Genomic DNA, 26614 nt, shown 5'->3' with positions numbered 1-26614 from the left:
GGGGGGGGGGGGGGGGGGGGGGGGGGGGGGGGGGGGGGGGGGGTGCGGCATGGCTCAGGGCAGAGGGGAAGAGGGAGGTCAAAACCCCCAAATTAGGGGAAACATTTCCATAATGAACAGCGGTCACTGGTTTAGTAATTGAAAGGTCACTGAACCTCTCACCAGAGGGCCACACTAGAGGAGTCTCCAAACCACAGGGGCTGGAAAGCAGACACCCTCATGAGGACAATCCCCATGGAGGGGGAGGAAGGAGAAGGCTGGGAAGGACGGGAACAAGGAGACACTCCCTATCTGGACCTGGCTGACCTGCTTCTGTTCTTTAAAGGTGAACTAAAACCTGGTTCTAGGAAGACACTCTTTTTCAAGAGTGACAACAGATATGGAGGTTTCTACGTTTCCCAGTCCCAGAAAGAGAGAGCTTCAAAACATAAATTTGCACTGAGGAAAAGAAAAATGCCACGGGGGACCTAGAGGCGGGTGAGTGACGGCGTGGGCGCTGGGGAGGGAACACCCGCCACCGCCTACCGACCTCTGCGCCCTTGGCCTGTTTGTTTTAAAGATACGGCTCCCCCGACTCCTCCGCAGCGCTCTGAAGGCACCCCGCGACCGCGTGCACAACGGCTGCGTTCCGCTCTCACTCCACAGTTCAGCCCTGGAGAGTGTGTCCCCAAGACGGGCTCACCATCTAGTGGCCAACACGTACGCAGCAACAAGCGTAAGGTGAGCACAGAGAAGAGGAGCACAGACACAACAGGAAAAGAAAACACTTTCTGTAAAAATAATCGGCCGAGGATAAGGAGGAGGCAGCGGTGGGAGAGCTGCAGCGGCCTGGCGCGGAGTGACGGAGGCTGAGGGGAGAGGCCCCTGGCGAGGGGTATCAGAGCCTGCGTGAGGCGCCGGCAGTGACGAAGGGACACTGATTTGATCAAATAAATATTTTGTGGATAATGGGAGGCAGATTTCTCACTGACAGGGAAGGAAGTCTCAAATATGAAAGGGGAAAAACTGGAATGAACCATGCAGGATCACAATAAAACTGGAAGTACTGGTGTGAACTCAAGGTTTTCAATATACAGACAGATGTAGAAAAATACACTCACACAAACACACATACATGTATTTCCTAGCTCTGTCTGCTGAAAGGACACAGGGGCAGTGATATCCCAACAGGAGGGAACCCAGAACTGGTTTTCTAAATAACTATTCTCCACTAAAAGAAACCAGGCTCCTTGGAGAGAGAGCTAGTTCCAGGCTGGGCAGGGTGAACAGAGATGCGTCTGGAACATCTTCTTGCGCCAGAAAGTAAGGAAAAGCTCAAAGAATGGTGGGGACGTGTCAAAGGGACACAGAGGCCAGCACAGGACAATCTGAGCATCGAAGCAAATAATGAACGTAACAGATCCTGACCCAGAATACAACAGGAAAGCATGAGTCCACTGTAGCATATATACGTAAAATAAACTTAAACTGTGAAGAGGAATAAGTTATTCACATGGGCTCAGAATGGCTCCCAGCAAAATCCTGATTTACGAAAGGAAATAGGGTAACCCTACAATGGAGACGCTTCATCAGGTTAACCAGCGATGGGACAAATGGACCCAGGTCCGCCGGGCAGACGCACTGGAAGAGCCTGGCGTCACCTGAGGGGCTCCTGCCAAAGAAGCACAACCTGAATCAGATCCTAAGGAAACATCAGGACCCCAATCGAGGGACATTTTTCAAAACAACTCGCATAGAATTTCCATAAGTACTGAGGTAATGAAAGTCAAGGAATGGCTGAGATTGAAGGCGACTCAAGAGACATGACCGCTAACTGCAACTCAAGACTCTGAACTGGATCCCTTTACTGTAAGTACATTACCGGAATGAACAACTGGCAAAACCTGAATGGGGCCAACCTGTGATCAGCTAGTAGTGGCGTATCAAGACTAACTGCTGGATTTTGAAGGCTGTGCCGTGACTGCATAAAAAGGTCCTTGCTTGCAGGAAATGCCCACTGAAGTATCCAGGGGTAATGGACATCAGGTCTGCAACTTACTTTCAAATTGTTCAGAGGGAAAAAAGGGCTTCTATTGTTCTTGGACCCTTTCTGGCAGGTTGAATGGTTTCCAAAATATGCAAAAAAAAGGTCCTACATTTAGTCTCAGTTGCTAGCGCTGCCCTCAGGAGGGTGGGAGTATGAATTTGAAAATGTGGTGGAGGACTTCCCTGGAAGTGCAGTGGTTAACAATCCGCCTGCCAATGCAGGGGACACGGGTTCGAGCCCTGGTCCAGGAAGATCCCACGTGCCGCGGAGCAACTAAGCCCGTGCGCCACAACTACTGAGCCTGCACTCTAGAGCCCGCGAGCCACAACTACTGAGCCCATGTGACACAACTACTGAATCCCGTGCGCCTAGAGCCCATGCTCCGCAACAAGAGAGGCCACCGCAATGAAAGAAGCCTGCGCACCGCAACGAAGAGTAGCCCCCGCTCGCCGCAACTAGAGAAAACCCGCGGGTAGCAACGAAGACCCAACGCAGCCATAAATAAATAAAATAATTTATAAAAATAAAATGTGGTGGACGGGTGGGGGCAACTTTAAGCCTCTTCTGTGAGACTCACTCTGCACAGACCCATGTGTGCACAACCAGACCATGGACCTTATCAAATAGGTTTACACCCATCACCTGTCACACAGAATGATATCTGAACACACCAAGAGATGGACTGAGCCAGTCAAAGAGAAATTAAAAGTATTTCTCATTCTAAGGAATTAAGGAACTGAGATAGTAAACAGCTGCTAAAATTAACCCCAGTGCCTCTATAATCTACATGATAAAAATCAAGTAACATTTTGACAAAAATTGAGACAAAAATTGAGTATAAAATAAAATCATGTTTAAGAATTCCACCCAATAAAATGAGTACTCTCATAGGTTGCTAGTGAATGTAAAAAACTCTTATGACCTTTTAGAGTAATTTGGCAATATATGGACGTAAAAAACTTTTAGTGTAATAACTTCAGTAATAACAACAACTAACACTTACTGAGCATTTATCATGTGGCAGGTGTTATCCTAGTAGCGTGCATGTATTAACTCACTTAATCCCACGACAACCTGTTCCTACCCATCCCCCCATTTTTCAGATGAGAAAACTGAGGCCCACGGTGGCTCAGCACCTTCCCTGGAGTCACCTCGCCAGTAAGTGGGGAAGCTGGGCTGGGAACTTGGGTGGTCTGGCTCCAGAGGCCACACTCTTACGAGGTAGGTTACCCTGCTTTCCTAAAATCCATAGAAGTATAAACCTGAAAGCATACAATAATTTATGTCCAAGGGTTTTAACTGGGAAAAATTACAGACCACCTAAATGCAATAGGGGACTAGCTAAATAATTAGTGCACCCATACTATGGAATGCAATGCAGCAATTTCAAACTATGGTCCTTTGGAAGGCTGAATAATGGTCCCCAAAAGATGTCCACATTCTCATCCCCAGAACCTATAAATGTTACTTTATATGGCCAAAGGGACTTTGCAGGTGTAACTAAACTAAGGATGTCTAGTGTCCTGGACGATCCAGGTGGGTCCAATGTAATTACAAGAGTCTTTATAAGAGGGAGGCAGGGAACTGATGACGGAAACATGAGGCTGAAGTGATACAGGAGGAGGTCAGGAGCTAAAGAATGCAGGTGCCTCTGGATGCTGGAAAAGGGAAGGAAACACATTCTCCCCTGGAACTTCCAGAAAGAATGAAGCTGACACCTTGACTTCAGCCCCGTGAGACTGACTTCAGACTACCGACCCCCAGAACTGCCAGAGAATAAATCTGTGTTGTTTTAGGCCACGAAGTTTATAGAAATTTGACACAGCAGCCATAGGAAACTAATATATTTCCCGAAGAATATGGGGGAAATGTTAATGAAATATTAAGGAAAACAGTTCATGTACAGTGTGATCCAAATCTTGATTTTTAAATATGTATCTATGTGCACAAGGAAAAAAGAACATGAAAAACTATCCACCAAAATGGTACCAATGATTCTATTACCTTCCGATACTATGATTACAGGTAGTTATGTTCTTAATTCTATTCATACCTTTTCACAAAGAGCACATGTTACACTTTTAAATTAGATAAAACATATTATTTAAATACTTTAATAAATCTTTTAAAATAAATTTTATAGAAAAACAAATTTTCTGGTAAGACAGCGGCACAAAGTCAAAATATGTTAAAAATGTAATTTTATTTGTACATATAGCAGCGCTTAAAAGGGATCTATTTCCTAGGAATTGTTTTCAAAAATCTCTGTGTCTACCTTCTAGCTTAAGGCTATGCTTTTAGCTAGTACATTCTGAACGAGTTTATCATCTGTAATATCACTTACTCATGGGGCCTGGTTAGGGCTGTTACTGGATCCACTAAGTGTTTACTGGATTTAATTTCTATAAATTCTTAACGTAGAAGACCTGGTTATCTTTGCATACAAAGGTACACCCTAAAAGATGGTATTTACAAAATTATGGATTTTCCATAAATAAGTATAATTATGCCTCCAATAAAGGTACAATCAAAAAACATTTGACATTAAATACTAAATGTAAAATGAACAGCTCAAAAAATACAATGCCAGGAATAATATTTAATGAGACGTGTATAAAAGGGAGACAAGGTAGAGGAGATGTATTACTTGGGCAAGTGACAGCTAACATTCCTTACAGCTCTGAGAATCTTCTACTTTGCATTATAAAAGGGTATCACTAGGATTATGATGCCCCGTAGAGCTAAAGCACATCCAAAAGGATTTCTTTGCAAATAATTAAAGAACACAATTCAGATGAGAGGAAATGACTTGTATCACCTGACAGTCGTCTAATTATGAAGATGTGCCTTGCTTTTTAATGACCCTTTACTGAAATAGATCCAGAGAAAATTGAACTGTTTAGGCTATGGAAGGATACCACTCAGTTCAATTAAAATCTGACTGTAAAAATACCACTTTTGTAACTAACTGCATACTTGACTGTATTACCATTGTTTAGCAGGCTAACGTTTAAGAGATGCCAGACCATGCCAAAACAAAGGTGTATTCTTAAGCCTGACTGAACCATTCATTCTGGCACATTCTGTCCATTAGTAGGTTTCGTAGGGGGGAAAAACACAAGCAATTCAGCCCCAAGAGTCAAGAGTGCCCAAGTGAAGGACCATCATGGTCCACACTGCTTTTATTGCCTATTCTTTCTCAGATGTGGCTGTCTCCTTATTCTCTTGACCCTTCAGCCATCCAGTACTGGCCAGCCCCGTAGAAGGCTAGTACTTTCCTCATTTTACTTGAAACTCATTTTCTTAAGCAAAAAAGACATTCTCAATATTAATAAACCAAGTTAACAAATTTCTCAGCGTGTCAAAACCGATTAGGCCACGGGGAGGAGGAAATCAGTCTCCCTAACCTGACTCAGGCCAAACACTGAGAAACCAAGGTCCAGCCTCCCGTTCTTAATATTTCAAGTCACCGAGGGCTGGAGTTGCCAAGCTGTTCCGAAATATAACCAGTACCTTAACTCTCCTCTGGTGTCAGGGGGCAGATGCCAACACACGCCCACCCCAGCTCCACTTAAAGCGCTACGCTAGGCCATGTGTAGCCTGCCCAGGCCTGCGGCCTCTCACTATCTGTGGCACTTACTGTGGCTGCCACACAAATGAAAGAGGCAGCAGGCGGGGCAAGAACTATCTACCACCAGACCGACAGAAAATGCGATCAAACAACACGTGGATGGGAAGGGAACGCTAAAACCTCCTGACTCTTCAGAAGAGAGCCTGCTTGATCCCATAGGACCCTAGGTGCTTCTAAGGCTCTGCAAGCACTGAACCAGAAGTTCTTTATTTATAGACGCAACCAACTCTTGATTATAAGCCTTATAATCAATTATAACTATAAGCCTTATAATATAAGGGATATAAAGGATACTTGGGGAGCACCATTGAGACAGCTTATGGGCAACAGTCCCACCCGCCACCCCTGCTGCCACCTCTAACAAAAAGGGCTCTGGCCATCTGCATCATACATGGAAACATAACATTTTATTTGAGAAAAGTGTCCAGGGGACTGCCCTGGCCGTCCAGTTGTTAAGACTCCGCGCTTCCACTGCACGGGGCTCGGGTAAGATCCCTGGTCGGGAACTAAGATCCCACATGCCACACAGCCCCACCCTCACCCCCAAAAAAGTGTCCTGCATGAATGGATAAACAAAATGTGTTATATCCATACACTGGGATATTCCTGGGCCATAAGAAGGAATGAAGTACTGGGGGAAGGCATAAACTAGGAGTTTAGGATTATCAGATACACTCTACTATATATAAAATAGATAAACAAGGACCCATTGTATAGCACAGGGAACTATATTCAATATCTTGGAATAACCTGTAGTGGAAAAGAATCTGAAAAAGAATATATATATGTATAAATGAATCACTCTGCTGTGCACCTGAAACTAATACAACATTGTAAATCAACTCTACTTCAGTTTAAAAAAAAGGAATGACTTACTGATACAGGGTACAATGTACATGAACTCTGAAAAGAGTACGCGAAACAAAAGAAGCCAGACACAATGGCCACATACGATCTCACCTGAATACACGAAATATTCAGAAAAGACAAATCTCAGGAGACAGGAAATAGATTAGTGGTTGCCTGGAGCTGGCGTAAGAAATAGGCAGTGACTGCACATGGGCACCAGCCATCTTTGGGGGATGTCACCTTAAACTGGGTTATGGTGGTTGCAGAACTCTGCAAATTTACTAAAACAACAACTACCAACAAATACTGAATAAGTACACTTAAAGCAACTGAATTTTATGGTATGTAACTTTACCTTAACAAAGCTCTCACGTTAAAAAAATATATAAATAAAATGGGTGCTGCAGATTAAAGGTTGGGAAGAGTCACTGTTCTCCAAACCCCTCATTTTTATACTCAGGCAAACTGAGACCTCGAAGTGAGAGCGCTACTTACCAGCACAATCGAGACTAAAGGGCCATAGGAAACGAAATTCTCCAGTTCAACTCAAATCTTAAGCCACTCGCAAAGGACACTTGGAAGTGTCCTTCAGAATCTAAAGTAACTGTAAATATTTAACTTAATCTGCATAGGCAAACAGGCCATAAGTCTCAGGGGCTCTAACCCAAACAAGGGGTAAACATCTTAATGAACACATGTAGACGGTGTATAACCGTCTCACGCAGCACATTCAGGACAGGGCAAGGCAAGATTTTAAGATTCTACAGGTCTGAAAGGCATTCTTGTTCTGAGAGTCAACCAGAGCCTCCCGAACCCAACTTGCCGACGAGCTTCTTACCCCGCATTTTTGAAAAATCAGTGGAGCAATGCGTACAGACCGAGACGGGGAAGAGAACCGAGGTCCCTTAAGATGTGATACCAGATCCCTCTGGGAACAGACCCGAAAACTGCGGTCTGTTCGGAGGCGGAGGGCCAGGGCCAGGCATATGGTTTGACTCCGTTAAAGTGTATTTCAGATAAAGAAAACGGTGAAATGGAGCAAGCTACCGAAGAGTGTCAACACGCAGAGAGGGCCAGGCGGGGACACCAGCCGGGAGCCGGGCCGGTCTGAGGCGAGTGAAGGGGACCGCGAGGCTCCCACGGGCTGGCATGCAGTGCACCGGCGCGTCAAGCCGCCCGTCCTCCCCGCTCCCCGCACCGTCGCCCCCGCACCGCCCAGTCGGCGCCCAGAGGTTCCCGGGGCGCAACGAGGCCCCGCCGCCGCCCGCCGCCCCCGCCAGCGCAGACCCCCGCCCTCGGGGCCTCGAGCACGCCGGACAGCGCGGGCGGCCGCGCGGGTCCGGAGAGGCGGCGGCTCCGGGGAGCGGGCCGCCTGACGTACCTGCGGCGGCCTCAAGCTCGGGTCCGCCCGGCCCGGGATAACGGCGCCTCCGCGGCGAACACGCCTCGGATCTCCATGCGGGGTGTTTACTCCCAACGCTCGCGATACTGCGCGATCCGGGCGGAGAAACCGACGGCCTGGAGCGCCGGCCCCGGCGGCCGTGCGTGCCCTGCGTGCGCGCTCTGGACGCCGGGGGCCGCGGGGCCGGGCCGGGAGGACAGACGAAGGTCTCGCGAAGTTTGCGGCCCTGGGGCGGGACCGGGTCGGAGTCCGGGTAAAGGACTGTTAGAATGGGCCGGCGAGGGATGCGTAGGGATTTAGGGCAGGAGCTCATGGAACCTGCACTGGCCCGGGCTGGGCTCGGTCCTGCAGAGGACAGCCATGGCGAAACGGCCCCTGAAAGCTTCTACTCCAGCGCTCTCCTCCTGGGGCCTTTTGGTGTCCGGAGCAAAAGCCGGGTTCAGCGCGCGCCCCCTGCAAACCGCTACCCGTTTTACCCGCGCGGCACCTGGGACGCGGGCGGGTGAAGTGCTTGCTCAGGGCGTGAGGATGCGAGTCCTCCCCTGACTCCCACCCTGACCGGCGAGACCCCTGCCCCAAGTCGGTCCACTCCACTCCTAACCCCTCGCGGCCTCGCCTGGAGCACGGACGCCAAGCGGCTACCCCTTTTGAAGAAACAAGGATTAATGTGTTGAACTCTAGAAGTGCGCCCCCCCCCCAAAATGTCCGGGTGATTGAGATCACGGGCTGTTTTGTGTCTAAATGTTGAGCCGGTCCACACTTGACATTGGACACAACTGGGGGACTGAAAGCCTGTTTTACGTAATGCTGATGACAAATGATGTGCTATATAGTGAGACAAAACTGCTTGCATCTTGTTTGAACTTTCCACGGCACCATGAAGATACTGCATGGCCCCAATATTAGAAACCACAGCACTGCATCTTCCCTTTAAGAATATTTAACCAAACTCATTTGACATAGTGGCTAAATACAGAATCCCCGACTGGCTTTGTGATCTTCGGCAAGTTGTACCTCAGCTCTTCTGTACCTCACCTTCCTCATCCAAAAAAGAGATATGAATACCTACCTAATAGGATGAGGGTTAAATGAAACATGCACATACAGGGCTTGACACACATTCAATAAATGCGGTGGTTACACTAGATCAACCCACACCTGATTAAGTTCTCCCCCCACCCCCGCCCCGCCCCAGGTCGCATCAATGTTAGGAACTTTCAGAGAATTCTTGACCCTCGCACTTGCAGATCCTCAAAATTAAGCACTCCCTGCTGCCACCACGTAAGGTACCTGATCTTAAACTTAACTGTGCTGTTCTACTCAGGGTTCTTTTAACAGCCCTTTAGGTCACTATGCCATTGAATACAAAGCCCAACTGTTAGGAACAGAGGTAGGCTGATGAATTGCAAACATCCTTGTCACGTGATAGTGAAGTCGGAAGCGGGGGAAGAGAGACAGCTGCCAGCTCCTGAAAACCCTAGAAACTGCAGGGGGCCTGGGGCATGACAGGAGGTGGCCTGGAAATTGACCAAGGAAGGCTGAGAGCCCCAGAATCCTGGTCTACCGGTTTTCCACCACTCCAAGTTCTCATAACTTCCTAAACTAACCCTTCACGTATATAATAAAGCATTCACAATTCCATGGGAAGGTAAATCTTTATTAACACTGAGTGCTATTTTAAAGAGTAACAGCCTGAGCCAATACTGAGACAGAGACACAGAGAGACTAGTTTCCCAGGGCAAACAATGTCAACACTGAGGACACCACTTAACCCTCTGGTTCCCAAATGTGCCAAGATTTTAAGTAACTGAGGTTAAAACAAAACAGACTCCTCCAAAGAGCTGTCTCTACTCACTGACTCCCTTTTTCTTCCCACTCTTTCTTGAACCCACTACTTTTCATCCCCACCACGACTTTCATCCCCACCACTCGATGAAAATGGATCATGACAAAAGCACCAGTGACCTCCACATCGCCAATGTCAGTGAGCAAAATCAGCCTTCATCTTATTCAACCTATCAGGAGAATGAGAGCAAGAAATCAACTCTGTAGTTTCACAAGATTTATGAGACACGTGGTTACACGCGCAGTTTTCTTACTGAGTTACCAGCTTTTAATGAGTTACTATCACAGGTGTTTAGAGATTAATTTTTTGTAACTTTTAAATAACTGTTCCTACGGGGAAAAAATGTGTCTCTCTTTCCAAACAACCAATTTACAAACATATGGAGCAAAACCTCTTCCAAAGGAAGCAGAAGCAACTGCTTTTATTGTTGTTTTCAGGCCACAGACTCTTTCAAAGGTTCTTATTTCCCACATTCTTAATAAGAAACCCCATCTACAGTGGTCCGATTATGACTCTCAAATGAGCTCTGGGAAAGGTAAAACCTAAGGAAGAGTCTTGGTTTTGATCTTTCATGAACTTTGCACCAATCAGCATATTTACATATGTCCTGCCAAGGAGAGAATTTTAAAACATCACTGACATGGTTTACTTAGTCTCATCATATAACAATGATCCAACACCTAATCTATAAATATAAGACACTGCTGTACCACATAACACCTCAGATATAAATATGGTATTTTTACATCAAGTTGCTGCTTCTTATTATATGTCAATTAAAGTTCAAGTCACTGTGGCATGAAGTCAAATTTTCGCTAGTCTTAATGACCATAAATGGTCGGGTAGGGAAATGCCAAATATGACAAAATAAAGGTTTCCAAGCCAACTTGGAAGCAAAACAGTTCTACGTAGTAGTATCGTAGAAAGGTCAGTTCTACGTAGTATCACTAGTGTGTAAATTTTCACACCTGAAGTTCCTCCTCTTATGTGATGAAGGCCTGATCTGTAAGTTGAAGAGCTCTGAACTGAACGTCTGATCTTGAGTCCAAGTCAGATCTGGAAATACTAAGGCAATGTCACTGGCAAAATTGTGGGCATAACATAAAAGCATGCTTTAGGCCTACTCGTAATGGAATATTATCTCAGGAGAAAGCAATTTCATAAAAGTCCTGATTTCAATTTACCGGTTTCTGCATCAATGTTGCAATATTAAACTGTGAATTTCAAATTTGCACATACGGTCATATTCGTATAGTGATTTACAACTGTCAAAGCACTACGTATGTGATTCTCAAAAATGTTTGGCTTTACAGGACCTGAACCAAAAAGACTTCACAGTAGGTTTCAGTGCAAACCCGTATTGTGGTGGGTTGTGCATAATTATCTTCATACCATTAGAAGTATTCACTGTAACGCATAAATCCATTACACGAACCAAGAATGAGCTTCTAACTTATTTCAACAGACACAACATGTCATATCACACACACATAATCTGTCCATATTTTAACTACTATTCTATAAATCTTTGATGTTTACACCAATAATGCCACTGGAATGGACTAATATTACATAGCAAAGTGTTTGACAAGGTAAAACAAGCTCTAAAGGGCTAAATTTGTTATAAAATGGGTCATAGGCTGAGAAGTCATTACTCATCCACAGTAATTATAAATCAGAGGATGACTGAGGGTCAATTACTACATGTCCAAATCTAGGAATGAATTAACTCCTTAGTAGATTAAAAAAAACAGAATGTCGTAAGTAATATTATACTTGGCAAATCTATAGCACAAAATTGGGTAGCCTTGTTTAGTATGAAAAGGAAAAATCTAGAATTTTAATACCCTTAAGATTCCACATTAAGCCATCTTGACGAGAAATCTTTCTTAAAGTAACTTACCCATACATAAAGTTGCCTAGATGCACACAACATACACACGTATATGGTTCTCTAACGAAGCATCAGCTGAAGAGCAGCATTTCATACACAGAGAGCCGAACAACTAGAGTTACACAATATAATACAGAGTTCCACTAATTATACCAGCAATCTGACCTAGAAAACAACACTTTTAAATAGTTTTTCCTGATGAACATTTGAAAACCAATACTATAATTCATCTACTGAAATAATTTCCCTTAAGAAACAACACGCGAAACTGTAAGAGCTGACAAGTCACATCATATTTCAATATCAGACTGCGAGTAGCTCTTAGAACAACATAAATCACACAGCTTTCGAACAGCTTAAAAAAAAAAAAAAAAAGCATCAAAATTTAGGTTGCCTCATGGTTCTTGTGTGGTGGTCGTTGTTTACTCTGTGCCTTCCAAGCGGCCCTTGAGGCTTTTCCACAGCATTCTTAAAAGTGTTATGTTTATTTTGCAAACGATGAGTCAACAGTATGCTAAATGATCGGTAGAAAGAAAATGCAGAAGATAAATTACATGTGTTCTTCCAAATGTAGAACGCTGCAGGTTCCCCGAGTTGGCAACACTTCCCAACCATCAGCCAGCTTCACGCTTTGCAGGATAAGGCCTCCTTACGTAGGGAACGATTGAGAATATTTGCTCCCCACACCCAGAGCCATTCAGGCATATACTGTGCAAAAAGAAACTAAAAATGAAAGAGAAAAAGACTGTAAGGTTAGAACCCAAAGTCATCGACAACAGAACGCACAGATCAGCAATCGTTTAAACCAACAAACATCACCAATCCCATTAAATACAAAAAAGGGAAAAACCTTCGGTGCTACTGCACTGAGCACCTACTTTTGTATAAGACCCTATGCTAGACTCTCTGGGGAACAGACATGTGATCACCGCCCACCCGCCCCCTTTCTCTAATGAGGCGGGACAGACCTACACGCAGTGATACGATTTCATCTTTACTTAACGTGACATGAATAGTATGGAATGTGGATAAGAATTACAAATCAGCCCAGGAATAAAAGGCAGGTGAAAGAGAAAACTGCATACGTGCTTAGTACTGTGTGAGAAAACTGGGGACTGAGGGGCAGAGTGGTGCTAAGTTAAACAAACGCACTGAGTCAAACACACCAGGACCCTGAGAGAGTGTCTTGAGGTGTGACGTGGAAGCCTCGGGGATACAGGGAGGATGTCCGCTGATGCTGCTCTGCTCCAGGGGGTCTCCAGGGCCACGTCCCCCCAGGGGACATTCGGCAAAGTCCAGAAACAGTATTAGCTGTCACAAGTGGGGTGATGGTGCTACCGGCATCTCGTGGGCAGAGGTCCAGGACGCTGTGAGCATCGTACAGCACACAGGAAGGTCCCACAACAAGGAACGAACCAACCTCTACGCCACTAGTGCTCAGGTGGAGAAGCCCTGCGCAACACTGACGGATCTGTCTGAGACTGAGCAAAAGTTTAACACCTTGTGTGTGAAGGAGGGGAGATGGACGGGCCCCTGGCAGGTGCTGATGTTCTAGCCTTGACCAGAGGTGTAGTAATACAGGTCAGTCCACATTCTCCTTAAGAAACAGACCCAGGTCACTCTGCTATTCCAGGAACCACAGTGAACAAGGAGGGGGTCCCAGCACGATGAACTGTGGGGTGAGGGTCCCAGAGGTGCAGCTGTTCCCAGCAGGTTCCACAGAAGCTTCAGCTTAGCCACCTTGGAGACAGGGGTCCCGTGTTTGGCCTGGAGCCGTAAGTAAATACCTGTGAAAATGACCAAGGTCTCTTTGGACCTCTTTAAAGAGTCAGGATTTCATGGAAAAAAATACCCAAATACTCCTCCTTGGGGCCACTGTCCTAAAGCAAAAGGCTCTAAAATCCAAGGAGATGAAAGAAGGCAATATATGGTCCCTTAGGAGGACTCTGTAAGGAGGGTCACATTGAAACATGGGGGCGCCTGACACAGGCTAGGTAATCGGGTCCCCCTCCAAAGGGCATTTTATTTTCAGTATTTATTGAGTGGAGATTGAAGCAGCATCTAGAAATCTGTTTGTTTTAAATCTCCTCTCATGACCACTTGTCCACTACAGGGGGGACCAGCATCAAGATGGATTCTGCCCGTTTCCTAAGGACGGGCAGGCGGAGACTCATTGGCTTGTCCCAGGGAGGTTTCAGCACACTGGGCAGTGGGAGGGAAAGAGCTAATGGAAGAGGAGAGAATTTCATCCTCTGGGTACTGACGGATCCACTCCGGAGGCTGACTCATCGGCCTGTTGAGATAACAGCAGTAACAGGAAAGGGATGCCAAGTCTCCAGGCACCGGGAACTGCGGAAAAGCCGGGGTGCGGGGGTCGGGTTCTGCAAGGCTCTGGGCGCCTTCGGGGATCCTGACCCGCGTGTCCAGGCCTGCTCCTGACCAATGTGATACAGAGTAGCCCCCCCGGGGACCCAGCTCAGCAGGACTTGGGAACAACGAGCTGAGGGGAGGACGTCCACAGCGAGGGTACACATCCAGCTTATCGGAAAAGTGCACAGTGCTGAAAACACAAATGCCATGCGTTCCCCAGAGACTGAGACAGGCGGGACTTAAAAAGGTAAGAAACAAACGGGAATGGAGAAGATGGAAAGGAACTCAAAGAACGTGAGCTGGATCCTTAAACCGGAGCACTCTAAGGTTTGAGAATCAGAATTCACAATCCTCATCTTTCAGCATCATGCTTCAATCAGATTCCCAAGTGTCATTTTAAAAAGGTTTAGGAGGCATTAACCTAATTACGAGAGCTGAGCGCACACTGTTACCTGGATGGAATGGGACCAGTATCCTGTGGTCCTTTTTGAAATGCCAAGGGTAGAAACAGCATGATGTGCGTACACTTGTGGCGAAGGCACCAACCACGGGCACTTGTGCAGAAAGCTGCCAGGGGTGGACACGTTGGTAGCTACGTAGAACGGGATTAGACTCTGTACGAAAATTCCTTTGGAAGCATATTCATACTGCAATGCTCTGCTGAAGTGGTCTAAGTAAGCCTGTTGAAACAGGAGGGGAAAAGACCTAATTTTTCAGGAACTCGGAAGAAATTCAGGAGAAAAAAAAAGACTTAATGGTCATTTCAGGGAAAAAAATACAGCACAAGCAAACACGAGCTGCTGACAAAGAGCTCAACAAACTGGACCAAACCATCGTGATAAACATTGTCCTGCGTGGTGATTTCACTTTCCAACTGGGGACGCGTTACCTTAGACGCGGAAAACGCCGCCAGCTGGGGGGTTGGCTTACAGCAGGAGCCAGAGGAGATGGTGACGATGGCCCCTTTCTTCCTCTCCACCATCCCGGGTAACACTATGTGCACCATCAGACTGGCGGCGGCAACGTTCACGTTGACGATGTCCCAGAGCGTGTCCTCCGAGACCTGTGTGAAGTACTGCGGGTAGGGGTAGAACACGCCCACGTTGTTCACCAGGATGCCAACGTCTCTGTCCTTCAGGGCTTCCCGAATCAGGCCGTAGATCTCGCGGCCATTGCTGAAGTCCGCGACAATGACGTCAGTCTCCACTTTGTAGGCGTCAGCTATGTCTTTAGCGACCGCCTGCAGCTTCTCTTGGTTCCGACTGATCAGGACGATGTTGAGCCCACGGCTGGCCAACTCCTCTGCGTAGGCCCTTCCGATCCCATCTGTTGCGCCTACAGTACAAGCGGAGACAAGAGAGCAAACTCGTTTCTCAGTGTGACCTTTAAAATGGACTTTAAATACACTGTGTCCGGGTTTAATCAGAGAAGGATTCACACTAGAAATAAACCGAGTTCTGTAAGTGATCAGTCAAGCACAAGGTCAAATCCATGACACAAGCTAGTCAAATACTCGCCCAGACACTCTGACAGGCAGAGGAAGAGCTGTTTTACATTCACCAAGTTGACTGTGAGACTCAGTGGGAAACTGTTTTCAAACTCTCATCTGGCTTGAATGAGTGCCAGGGGGTACTTTCCTGGGAAACAATGGTAAATTAAGATGAAATTTAAAATAAGGGAAGTGTTTCTGAAAGTGGTACCAGTTTGTAAGGACACTTTGAAAACAGAGAGCAAAAAGGAAAAGCAAAGGCTAGGAAGGTGGGGCTGGAGCTGGACTGGGAACAGGAGGGGCAGAATGAGAAGCACAGAAATCACAGGGAAATTCTTCCAGGACGAGGGCGGTAAGAAATGCGCACATAATCGTAACAGAGTAGTTTTATTTTTTTATCCCATGAAAACATTACATCAAATTCAGTAACTCCAGGAATGATGCATCCAACCTAAAACACAGATTAAACAGGAAAGATGATTTCATTTTTAGATTAGGCAAGAACTGAAAACTCATCTCTTACCACTCACGACTGCCCATCTTCCATACTGCTTGATCAGGTCTGCTCTGCTCACCAGGCGCGGGATGAAATGCAGCCTGATGAGGCTGTAGAAGTCACAGACGACGGTGATGCTCTTTCTGGCCGTGTACCAGGCTCCAACCAAGGCGAGGGCTTCCATGTAGCAGTTGCAGGACCTGGCGATTTCCCTGTACAAGAGGTAGAAGCTGTCGACGGCAGCCATGGCAGCCTGCAAGGGAGGGCAGTGAGAGAGAGGTGGCCTCTGCTTAGTAAGTTAAAGGAACACGCACAGTGCGCGGGAAGAACGGAATCCGAGGACATCAGAGCTTAACAATTTTGCATTCAATAACAGTAACCGTTCAGATGCACATAGCCCATGGATCCAGACAATTTATGATCTCATTATTTAACATCTGTAGCTTATAAAGTTCTTTCCTTCCAAGAAGATTAGTCAACATAGTTATCAAGAGTTACCAAATTCCTACTAAGATCCAGGCACTGCGGCGCTAAATGTTGTGGCTACGGGGATAAACACAACATGCCCTATGCCAGAAAAAGCTCCTGGTCCAGCACAGCGGCAGACACAGAGCTTTTAATTCACGTAACAGCTGAGAGGTATGTTTCTTTCTTTTACTGAATTTGTATGTATTCAAAACCGGCAAGCGCGGAGGGCCTACTATCCCTGGAGAGACAGAGGAGAAGAAACAGAGGCAATATTAAGACAGGGCCTTGGCCTCAAAGACCTTACAACCCATTTGTGACAAAACTAAGCTCTAATAAACTTTAACATCAAATAAACATAAATTAGATTATGTATAAATAATATTCATAAATGTATATTTAAAAAGAGATACTCCCCAAACTTGAAGAATTGTTTTCTCAAACGATACTGCATAAGCACGCTCCACTGTGCTGATGTCACTGGCACACCACTACCTTTCCCTGGCCCCTTAACGTTTGGGGAAAGAAAAGCCCAATTCAATTCTTGTGAGTATTCACACAGCAAGCATCGCGACGCACCTATTATGTGCCATGTACCGTGACAGATGCTAAGGACTCAAAGATGAAGTAAATAACTACCTAGAAGAAGAGACGAACATTTAACAAAACAACTTTAAATGCCATACGAACTGGTGTATGTACGCCTGTGCTCAGAAAGGAAGAGAAAGCCCGGGCACGACCAAGGCTGATGAACTTCATCCTGGACTAGACCCAGGAAGCCACTGAGGCCTGAGCCAACTGTGTGCTATCAAGTGAGGGTCAAACATCAAGAAGATCAGAACAGACCACAGTTAAATCCCAGGGAGCTCTGATATGCACAAACACAAGGATACAGCGTTTATTGTATATTAATAAAAGAAAATAGATTTAAGCCAAACAAACATTTATATAAAACTTCTGGAAGTGGCCCCTTTCATAGAAACTGCATTAGAATAGGAAAAAAATAAATCCTGAAACTAAGAAAAATCCCTGACAATAGCAGCAAAAGTTGGCATAAGCTTAAGGAAGAATAAGTGAATTCCTTCCCACTCGACCGCAATGCAATTTGAGCTCAACCAAGGTTTGCAGAGTGGAGAAAACAAATTAACCTCTGGAATGGAACACAATGTAAGAATGATATCACACTATGGTAACAGGCACATAAAATAATGAAAAAACTACTGAATATAAATATGTATACATCGATATCTATCTGTGTGTTGAGTATGCACCTGAGTGTGCAGTCCAAATTACAAACCAACAAAACATACAAAAGAAATATGACAGAAAACTGAAAGAAATAGGCAGCAGGATTCCTAAGTGCCTCACAATGAGGATATAACCCCTCAAACGTTAAAATTTCCACTCCTACTGTAACTCTAAATGGGTGTGGCATTAAGTAAGTTAAAGAAACGTCCTTCTCAAATAGCAATACAGGAAATGACTGAAGGGGCCACCTTATTTCCAGTAAGTAAAGTGCTGTACACTTTGGGGTTCTGTTCAGAGAAACTTACCTCCTACGACAAGGATGCCAAGATTGGTCAAGAAAAGAAAACATTATAAACTTGATTAAGCACACAAACCAATTACTTAATAAGATAAAAACAATTACATGCTCCTCTGGGGTAATGCTTCTCCATGGACCACACTGGCTGAGATCCCCTAAAACATGAACTATCAAGATCAATGCAGTCTGGGCTGACGATGCTTTTCTTTTTCTGGTCCGTCCGCCCCACTAAGGCCGTACGCTCCGGGCACTGCTTCAAATCCTCTGAAAGACGCTCACAGTCACGGTCATCCACCTTAAACGTGTTCACCCCTTTTCTGCTGTGCATGAGCGCCTCTCAAAGCTTCCGGATGCTAGCGATGAGGTAGTGACGTGTCACCCCCTCCAAGGGTCCCCGCTGCTGCACCATCTCAACACACAGCCCCCTCCTGAGGAGGCAGGCGCCGGCTGCAGAGGCCCCTGCCGGGCACTGAGCACACTCACACTGGCTGCCGTCCCCGAATGGCGCTAATTCGATTCCCAGAGCAACAGCCAAAACATTAGCTTCTTACAAGGAAGAACTTTATAAAAACTGAGAATCCAAACCCAACCACCCTAAGTTAGGAGTTCCTGAGATAACTTTTTAAAGTGGACACGTGCCTTTTGTCATAATTAATCAAATACTAGGCCATGAAGAAAGCAAATGTGAAACATAATACTTGTATGCACCAGTACTTTTCAAACAAAATGTGATAAAATTCGAAATAACAAAACTATGACCAAGAAACTAGATACTTGGAACATTAAATCTATTCTTCAAAATAACAGGTGGGCATACATCTAAAATGTTAAAACAGTGTTTTCAATGAAAAATTGAAAACCACATATCAAGGACTAATGGATCGTAGCCAAAGAAATACTTGTGGGAAAATGAATTGCAGGAGTGTCTGTAATAGGGTTCCAGCTAAAAAGGTCAGGTATGCCTCAGAGAATGACTCACCCCAAGGGGAAGCTGTGTAAAGGGAACTTCGACCCTCTCAAACACCATTTTTTTCAAGAATTGAACATCTCAGAAGGAAAAACTTCAGCAAAAGAAGCCTGACTGCGACCGAGTTCCCCGATTTTTCTGCTCAAGTCATTAAGTACCCGTGGTTTCCTCTTACCTCCTCTGCCAGCCCTGGGCCTTCAGGAATACACTGCTCTGTCTTCTCTTCAGGACAAGCTGTGAACAAAAACCAACAGGAAACAAATGCCTCTCCTTCACAGCTCAGCTGGGATAAGTTTATATAAAACTACGACCAAAGCGTTTTAAAAGTTAAGGAAACGGAACAACCCTCGTGCCGTGATTCCCTGCACAGGCAGCGACGCATCCCCTGGTCTGGGAAAAAGGCAGGCGCCGCCAGTGCCCGTCTGGTGGAAGGCTGGGCTGGGAGGCATCCCGGCTCCTGCACCTTGTTCCTTAAGGAACATTTCGTCACACGGGACAAAATCTGTCCAGACCGCTTGGAGGGAGACCCAGGACGGCGAGCACACGCCCTGCCCCCGACCTGTCCCGGGCATCTGCTGGGCTTCCCCGGACCTCATCCTCCTCTCTGCAAACACTGTGCTCGCTCCAGCCACAGAGCACTAGACCCTCCGCTCGGCCGCAGCACCTGTTCCACACTCCCGGCAGATCCCGGCTGCCCACCTGAGCACGTGGGTCCTGGGCTGGCGGCAATGGCAGGGAGGAATGGCCCCTTCCAGCCTGCCTGGGGCCGGGGGCTTACGGATAAGGAGACGGAAGGAAACGCCAGTGCCAACTCTCCCCTCTCCCTCCGCCCTAGACACTGCCTGGTGCCTGTTTCGGTTTTGAAACCCCCCACCCAAGGCTGCGTTCCCTGGGGGGCCGCATCTCCCCACACACCCCTCCAGCACCTCACACAACCCCTGGCACGGACGGACAGGAGCGCCCAGACCAGCTGCTGCATGAAATCGCACCACCCAGCCTAGCTCAGCTCAGTCCCGTCCCGCGGGGAGGGGACCACCAAACCAACACCTGCGATCCTTTACAAAGAGAAACCCCTCGTGGGCAAGGCCCCCAGTGCCGTCCTGCGCAGGCCCAGCAGAAGCTGTACAGGCATCGGAGGGGAGCAGAGACCAGCGGTGCCAGGGCCTCCAACCCCGCTTCTCAACTCCACCCACTGGATACCCTGCACCACCAGTCAGGGGGGACCGTCACGGTATCTTAAATTGCAATTCCGTCACAGACAGCTACCTTACACGTTGATTATCATTGCTGGATTTTTTTTTTAATCGCGGACCATCAGAGGGCTGACGGCATTCTAGGTCTGAGATGCATCTCATCGTTCCCCAGAGGCAGCTCAACGTGGACAGACCTGACTCACGCCAACCAAACTCACAAAAGACTGATAAATTCAAAAGCCAATTTAGTTATGAATAATAAACGATGCAGCCAAGAAGCCTAAACACGCACGGTCACCAGGCTGTAGGAAAGTCTACAAACTACTAGAACAGCAATGAAAAAGCAGTAAGTGTCGGGCGCTGAAGACCCGTGCTGGGTCTCTCAACAGAGCGATTCCCCAGGGAGGAGGGCAGGGGCGAGACGTGCCCAGGAACAGCCCAGCCTGCCGGGAAATGGTGACAACAGCAACGAGCTCACAGAGCGGGATGCGCACCCAGGGGTGGAAACAGGGCCGGGAGGGGAGCCCAGGCTGTGAGATGCCTTTATGCCACACAGAAACGTTGGGCCAAAGGCAGGAGCTCATCAAGTTTAGCGCAAAAGGCAGCTGGCGGCGGTGCAGGGGCAGTGGCCTTGCGGGCAGGAAGTCAGGCGGCCTGGGCCCTGGTCCATCCAGACGGGGACGAAGCAAAGCTAGACGGAGAGCACGCAGCTTTGTGACCGACTCCCTGCCGCTCCTCAGACACGCCAGACATTTTCACCCATTTGCTCACACCTCGATGGACCATAAATGGCAAAGGATTGGAAATTCTACATGCCCGACATCCTCTTAATCCTCTCCCCATCGGTAAGTAGCTGATGGAAAATAATGTCTTTCTAATGGAGGAAGAAATCAGGACTCCCCCCCAAAGCCATTCAGTTCTAGGAAAGCTCATGGAAGCAGTTTTAAAGGGGTTTCCTACACATTTAGGTCGAGAAGCCTACCAAGGTGCGCACAGATAGCAGGCTGCTCTTCACTTGCCTTGGGGCTTTGACTAGTTCATTGTTCTGTGCATAGGTACTAGTCTAAAACCTAGAGAAATCCATTACTTAGAAAGCAACACTGCAACACAGTAAAATCCTGGTCCCTGTACACCCTACCTGTACAAGTTATTATAAAGCTTTGTCTTCTTGCCTCTACGGAAACTAAGACATCAGCGAACAACAGAGGCAAACAGTCAGAACTGTCCCCGAAATAGGAAACGCAGTGCAATTCCCTACTGTCTTCTAGGCATTTTCTACTTCTCCAGGGCAATACTCATCAGGGCTAAAGGACCCTTAGGTAAGCTACGGAGTCTGAGTGATTATGACGTGTCAGGGTAGACGCACCCTCGGCAGAAATGGCACCACTGGCCAGTGACGCTGATACACGGGAGGCTCTGCACGTGCCGGAGTAGGGGGCACATGGGGTCTCCGTACCTTCCTATCGATTTTATTATAAACCCAAAACTGCTCCAAAAGAGCCTAAAAAACCCCTTTGAGGTAACATCACAACTATGAAGGCATCATGGGAAAACTATGGTCGAGACTCCAGGAGCAAAGTCACGTCTTCAAAGCGCGGCTGCTGTGCCTGTAACATTATCCTGACCTACAGTTTAGCTGACTCGACATCACCGTGAAAAAGGCGATCAGACCTAATACAAAACCCTTCGGGAATCAAAGAGCTCTGGGAGCAGCAGTGTCTTGGCTGAAACACAGGCTATCCAGAGGAATGCTACCTGCGGGTGATGCTACAAGAACATGAGACAGATGGTCCAAAATGTTTTCAAAGAAAATAAAGCAAATATGATGGAAAAAAGACAATTAAAACACCACCAAACAAAAGGTAGTGGGGTCGGTAGATAACGGCCCTCCAATATGCCCACACCCTAATCCTCAAACCTCGTAAACATGTCACCTCATGTAGCAAGGGGACTTTGAAGACTAAGGATCTTGAGATGGGGAGAAGATCCTGCATTATCCAGGTGGGTCCAACGTGATCACACGTGTCCTTATTAGATGGAGGCAGAAGGGTCAGAGTCAGAGAAGGAGTTGTGACCAAGAAGCAGAGGTCAGAGAGCGTGAGGCAAATTTAAAGACCAGAGGCTGCTGGACTGAAGATGCAGAGAGGGGTCACAGGTCAAGGAAGGCAGGCACCTCCAGAACCTGACAAAGGCCAGGATACGGACTCTCCCCAGAGCCTCCCCGAGCGACACAACCGTGCTGACACCCTGGCTTTAGTCCAGTGGGACTGACTTGAGACTTCTGACCTCCAGAACTGTAAGAGAATAACTATGTCTTGTTTTAAGCCACTGAGCTTCTAGCACTTTGTTACAGCAGTCATAGGAAATTAAGATGGAGGGACGGACAGACTGCCAGTCTAGTTTTTAAGACTATATAGAGACAAGTTGCAAATCCTGAAACATCCCTCAAACCAAAACCTTCCAGTGTATTCAGGAAGCAGAAAGTATCCTCAGAGGCTCCTCAGATCTTCGACTGGCTGAGGCCGTCCTCACCACCCTCGTCAACAGCCGGCACTTTCCAGTAAGGCTGCAGGGTTAGGACTTTAAACTTTTTTTTAATAGAAATCTCACTTCACTCAGATCCTTGCTCTCAGCACTCCCATCCTGTCTCTCCTCGCAAGCCCAGCTCAAGTCCCATCCCTTCTCCCCAGCTCAGTCCCGGGACTCGCGGACAAGCACCACGTCACGCCAGCCCTGGGGATCGACCCATGGACGGGAGGCCCACGCCCCTCTTCCTTTCCCTTCCCAGGTCTCCATGCCCACCAGCATGAGTTCCCCTCCGTCTCTCTCCCCCACGTGACACTTAAACACTTAAACAGAATGCGGAGCAGTGCAGTAACTGGACTCTATCTTGGTTCCTCAACTAGAACACAGGCCTCTCGAGGGCAGGAAATATATCTAAAACTAATTTTTCTGTAATTTAAGAAAACTGGAAAATGTACACAAAAGTTGTAAAACCTATTATGCACAGTTCAAAGAGTAATGAACAAAACACCTGCACAGACACCCTACTTCACAAATCAAAGCAGTCTTAGAAGCCCCGATGCTTCCTCCCTGGTCACATCCCCTTCTGCCACCTGGGGTGGGGGGTGGGGGGTAATCAATCTCCTAAATTCTGATGTAATATTCCCTTTTTTTTTTTTAATAGTTGTACTATTACTGCAGCATGAATTCTGAAATATTCCGTTTTCCCTGGTTCTGACCTTTACATAAAGGAATCAAGCCCCTTCGGTATGCTCTGGTGCCTTCTTTCACTCAGCGCTGTCTTTGAGACTCACCCACGCCTCCGTAGCTGTAGGCCATATACGCTCACTGCCGCGCTACCTCACGGTACAGACACACAATGCATATAACCATTCTACTGCTGATGGGTTGTTCTCGTTGGTTTTCACTTTACAATTATGAACGGCACTGCCATGAACCTTCTCGTGCATGTCTCCTAGGCACGCGTACAAGAGTTCCTCAAAGGGATAGGCCTATGAGCCGAACTGCTGGGCCACAGGGCATCCAGGCATCCAGCAAGATGTTGCCAAAGTGGCTGCACCGATTTACACGCCCACCAGCAGCAAGTGTGAGCGCATGCTGTCTCCTCTCGATGGCTGGCAACGTCCACCAGTTCACTTCCTGCCAAAGGCTGGCTGTGAAATGGGATCTCACCATGGTTTTCACTGGCATTTCCTGACTACTAATAAGGATGACTGGCACTCTTTTGATGTTTATGTGCTGTTTGTGTTTTCTCATCTATGAAATGCCTGTTCCTAGCTTTTGACGTGTTGTCTTCTTTTTCTTTCAGAGTTATATGAATTCTTTCCATGTTGTAGATACTAGTTCTCTGTATGCTTTGTCTCTTTATAGTGCCTTTGATGAACTGAATGTCTTAATATTAATGTAGTCAAATTTATCTATCTTTTCCCTGCATGGTTTGTGCTTGTCATGTTTTATTTCAGAAATCCCATCCTAGTCCCAAGTCATAAAAATATCTTCCCATATTATTTTCCAAAATTTTTTTTGCAGTTTTGTTTTTCAGATTTAATTCTTTAATCCTCCCACAGCCTTGTGATGGTGTGAGGCTGGGATCACATCCATCTTTACTATTCCTCCTCAGCACCTGGCATGGTGCTAGGTATATGACATTTATTTAATAAACAGAAGCAAATAATGCTTTGTGTTCAAAGTTCAAACTTCCCTCTCGGGGAGAGAAAACTTGAGAAGCTTCTCAAACTTTGCATCAGCACTTTGACGAAGTTATTATTGGTGCATCATGACTTTCTGGAATTTCCTTGCCTTCCTTTGCCAAGTTTCAGTATACCACTACCATGAATTGCATGGAAAGAGCAGAACACGGGAGTTCTCATCCAAGATCCGATAACCCTCAATTTCAGGTCTCCCTTTGTGCAGTGGGAATTAAAATAATAATAGCATCTTCTAGATATAGACCCAAGATAACCGAAGACTTAGGCTCACACAAAAACTTGTACAGCTGTGTTCATAGCAGCATTATTCACTAGCTAAAAAGTGGAAACAACCCAAATGTCCAACAACAGAGGAATGGATAAACAAAATGTGGTCTATCCACATAATGGAATATTATTCAGCAATAAAAAGAATGAAGTATGGATACATGCTATGCCACGGACAAACCTTGAGAACAGTACCCTGAGCAAAAGAAGCCAGACAAAAGGCGACACATCATGGGATTCTACGTATATGAAATGTCCAGAAAAGGCAAATCCAGAGACAGAAAGTACATTAGGGCTGCCACAGGGGGAGTGGGAAATGGGGAGTGACTGCTAATGGGGTGGGATTTCTTTGGGGGATGATAAGAATGTTCTGGAATTAAATAGTGGTGAGGACTGTACACCATGAATATGCTGCTATGAACAGTACATGCTTAAATGGCTAAAATGGTGAATTTTATGTTATGTGAATTTTATCTCAAAAAGAAAAAATCTGCTAAAAAAAATACCAATTTGTTGAACTCTATGCCCCTGGAACATTACTGTAGTGATTATAACCACAGACTCTGAATATAGACATCCTGGATTCGAATCCACGCTCCCCATATAAGAGCTGTGTGTCTTGGGTGAAGGTGACATTACTTCACCTGAGCTTTCCTTACATCACCTGTAAACACGGGGCTAATAGTTCCTGCCTAAGATTATAATGAGAATTAAAGTAGATCATATGTAAAAAGCACTCAGAACAGAGCCCAGAACATAACTGCTCCATAAACCTTGGCTATTAGCCACTATAATTCAGTGTTCGCCGTTAGCTCTTGTCTATTTGTAGTGCTCAGGGTTAAAACTGAGAGCTGGCTTTATGCAAAAGACTCCACTAAGTGCTTTATTCCCATCATCGTACTTGCCCTCTCATCAACCTTACGAGGCAGGGTTTTAATCGTTCCCAATTTACAGACGGGGAAACTGAGGCTTGCCGAGGTAAAGAGAAGAATTGGGCTGTGGGAATTCAGATCGAGGTCTACCAAAGTCCTGAGCCCTGGCTGGCGACGCCCACTGTAAGACCCCCAGGCAGGCATCTTGCTAGCATCACCGAGAGGGCCGTTGAGTTTGGCTTCAAGCGCCCGTCTGTGTCTGGGCTGCACGTTCATTGGGAACAGCGACAGCCTCACTGGTCTCCAGAACCCTTCCCCTCCAGCACCGGGCAGGGCCGAACAAATGACCGCCGCTGGGGAACTGGTGGGGCCCTTTCTCCAAGAGCTCCCTTATTCTGAATTACTTCTACTTCAGAACAAAGACGACGACAACGAATCCCACTCAGACCAAGTCCTTTGGAAACGACAATGAAGAAGCACAAAGGGGTGATCTTCAGAGCCTCGTACGGAGCACCTGGGTCAGGTCTGGGAAAGAGTGGCACCCGCGCTCGGGGTGGCTGGGGCCCCAGGTCGGCCGGGGCCTGGGGGAGGGGCGGGCCCAGAAAAGGGAGTCCTGTGTGGGTGCAACGCCGGGATGGAGCTGTGGAAGGGGCGCTCTTGGGGGACACTCTGGAAGGAGGGAAGCTGGAGGCGGGGTCCGAGGGAAGGGAGGGACGAAAGGGTCCGGGAGGCCTGGGTGTCTCGGCGCTGAGGGCACTAGTCCAGGGGGGCGTGGTGGGGCGCAGAAGGAGGCGCCGGGCCGAAGTCCCAGTGGGCGCCGAGGGAGACCAGGAGGGTCTGGGGCCCAGGGCCTGGCGTGGGGGGCGCGGTACCTGCAGAGGCGACGCAGTCTCGGAGCCGGTCCCACCAAAGACGCTCGGCCACCACCCCGTCGCCGCCGCCGCAGCTACAACGGGCCGCGCCCCCACGTGACCCGCGCACGCGCTGTGGGCGGGGCCGTTGCGGGACCCGCCCCCCCCCCGGCGTCCCGAGTGCGCGTGCGCAGTGGTTGCCGTGGGGACCAGGGAAG

The 26614-nt window shown here is 47.1% G+C and overlaps 2 protein-coding genes and 1 long non-coding RNA gene across 11 annotated transcripts in view; 1 reads left to right on the top strand and 2 right to left on the bottom strand.

The window, feature by feature from the left end:
• LOC113627012 (uncharacterized) overlaps positions 1-953 on the top strand; it is a 2537-nt gene extending 1584 nt beyond the window's left edge. Inside the window, exon 2 of the long non-coding RNA XR_003435392.1 lies at positions 326-953. This is a non-coding gene — a long non-coding RNA (uncharacterized LOC113627012). The remainder of the gene's footprint in view (positions 1-325) is intronic.
• MBTPS1 (membrane bound transcription factor peptidase, site 1) overlaps positions 1-8012 on the bottom strand; it is a 50021-nt gene extending 42009 nt beyond the window's left edge. For 5 of the 8 annotated variants that reach the window (XM_027119137.1, XM_027119143.1, XM_027119144.1 and 2 more), the window contains exon 1: positions 7888-8012. The gene's annotated coding sequence lies outside the window, so the exon portion shown is untranslated. The remainder of the gene's footprint in view (positions 1-7887) is intronic. The other 3 variants (XM_027119141.1, XM_027119140.1, XM_027119139.1) reach the window with 3 other exon arrangements.
• A 1532-nt stretch (positions 8013-9544) lies between these two features.
• Positions 9545-26501, bottom strand: HSDL1 (hydroxysteroid dehydrogenase like 1). Of its 2 annotated transcripts, XM_027119134.1 has the most exons (6): positions 26418-26501; positions 19157-19215; positions 16031-16256; positions 14908-15353; positions 14471-14698; positions 9545-12371 (listed from the first exon to the last, which is right to left on the bottom strand). In XM_027119134.1, the coding sequence occupies exons 3-6, from the start codon at positions 16248-16250 to the stop codon at positions 12273-12275; spliced, it is 993 nt and encodes a 330-aa protein (XP_026974935.1). In that variant the 5' UTR covers positions 16251-16256; positions 19157-19215; positions 26418-26501; the 3' UTR covers positions 9545-12272. The 2 variants fall into 2 exon arrangements, with proteins under 2 accessions (XP_026974935.1, XP_026974936.1); XM_027119135.1 differs by lacking the exon at positions 19157-19215.
• Positions 26502-26614: the final 113 nt, after the last annotated feature.

This window comes from Aethalodelphis obliquidens, unplaced genomic scaffold, assembly GCF_003676395.1.
Source record: "Aethalodelphis obliquidens isolate GAN/ISIS:26980383/991018 unplaced genomic scaffold, ASM367639v1 scaffold20, whole genome shotgun sequence".
Taxonomy (NCBI): Eukaryota; Metazoa; Chordata; class Mammalia; order Artiodactyla; family Delphinidae; genus Aethalodelphis; species Aethalodelphis obliquidens.
The sequence above is the reverse complement of the archived record's forward strand: the minus strand, read 5'-3'. Positions and strand labels throughout refer to the sequence as shown.

What these genes read in the sequence shown, in the direction of transcription:
- HSDL1 (XM_027119134.1), bottom strand. Translation starts at nt 16,250, where the DNA reads ATGGCTGCCGTCGACAGCTTCTACCTCTTGTACAGGGAAATCGCCAGG. An exon ending in CGGCGTTTTCCGCGTCTAAG is followed by an intron (nt 14,699 to 14,907) that starts GTAACGCGTCCC and finishes CTGTTTCAACAG; the next exon opens with GCTTACTTAGACCACTTCAG. An exon ending in ACTGGTCCCATTCCATCCAG is followed by an intron (nt 12,372 to 14,470) that starts GTAACAGTGTGC and finishes TTTCATTTTTAG; the next exon opens with TTTCTTTTTGCACAGTATAT.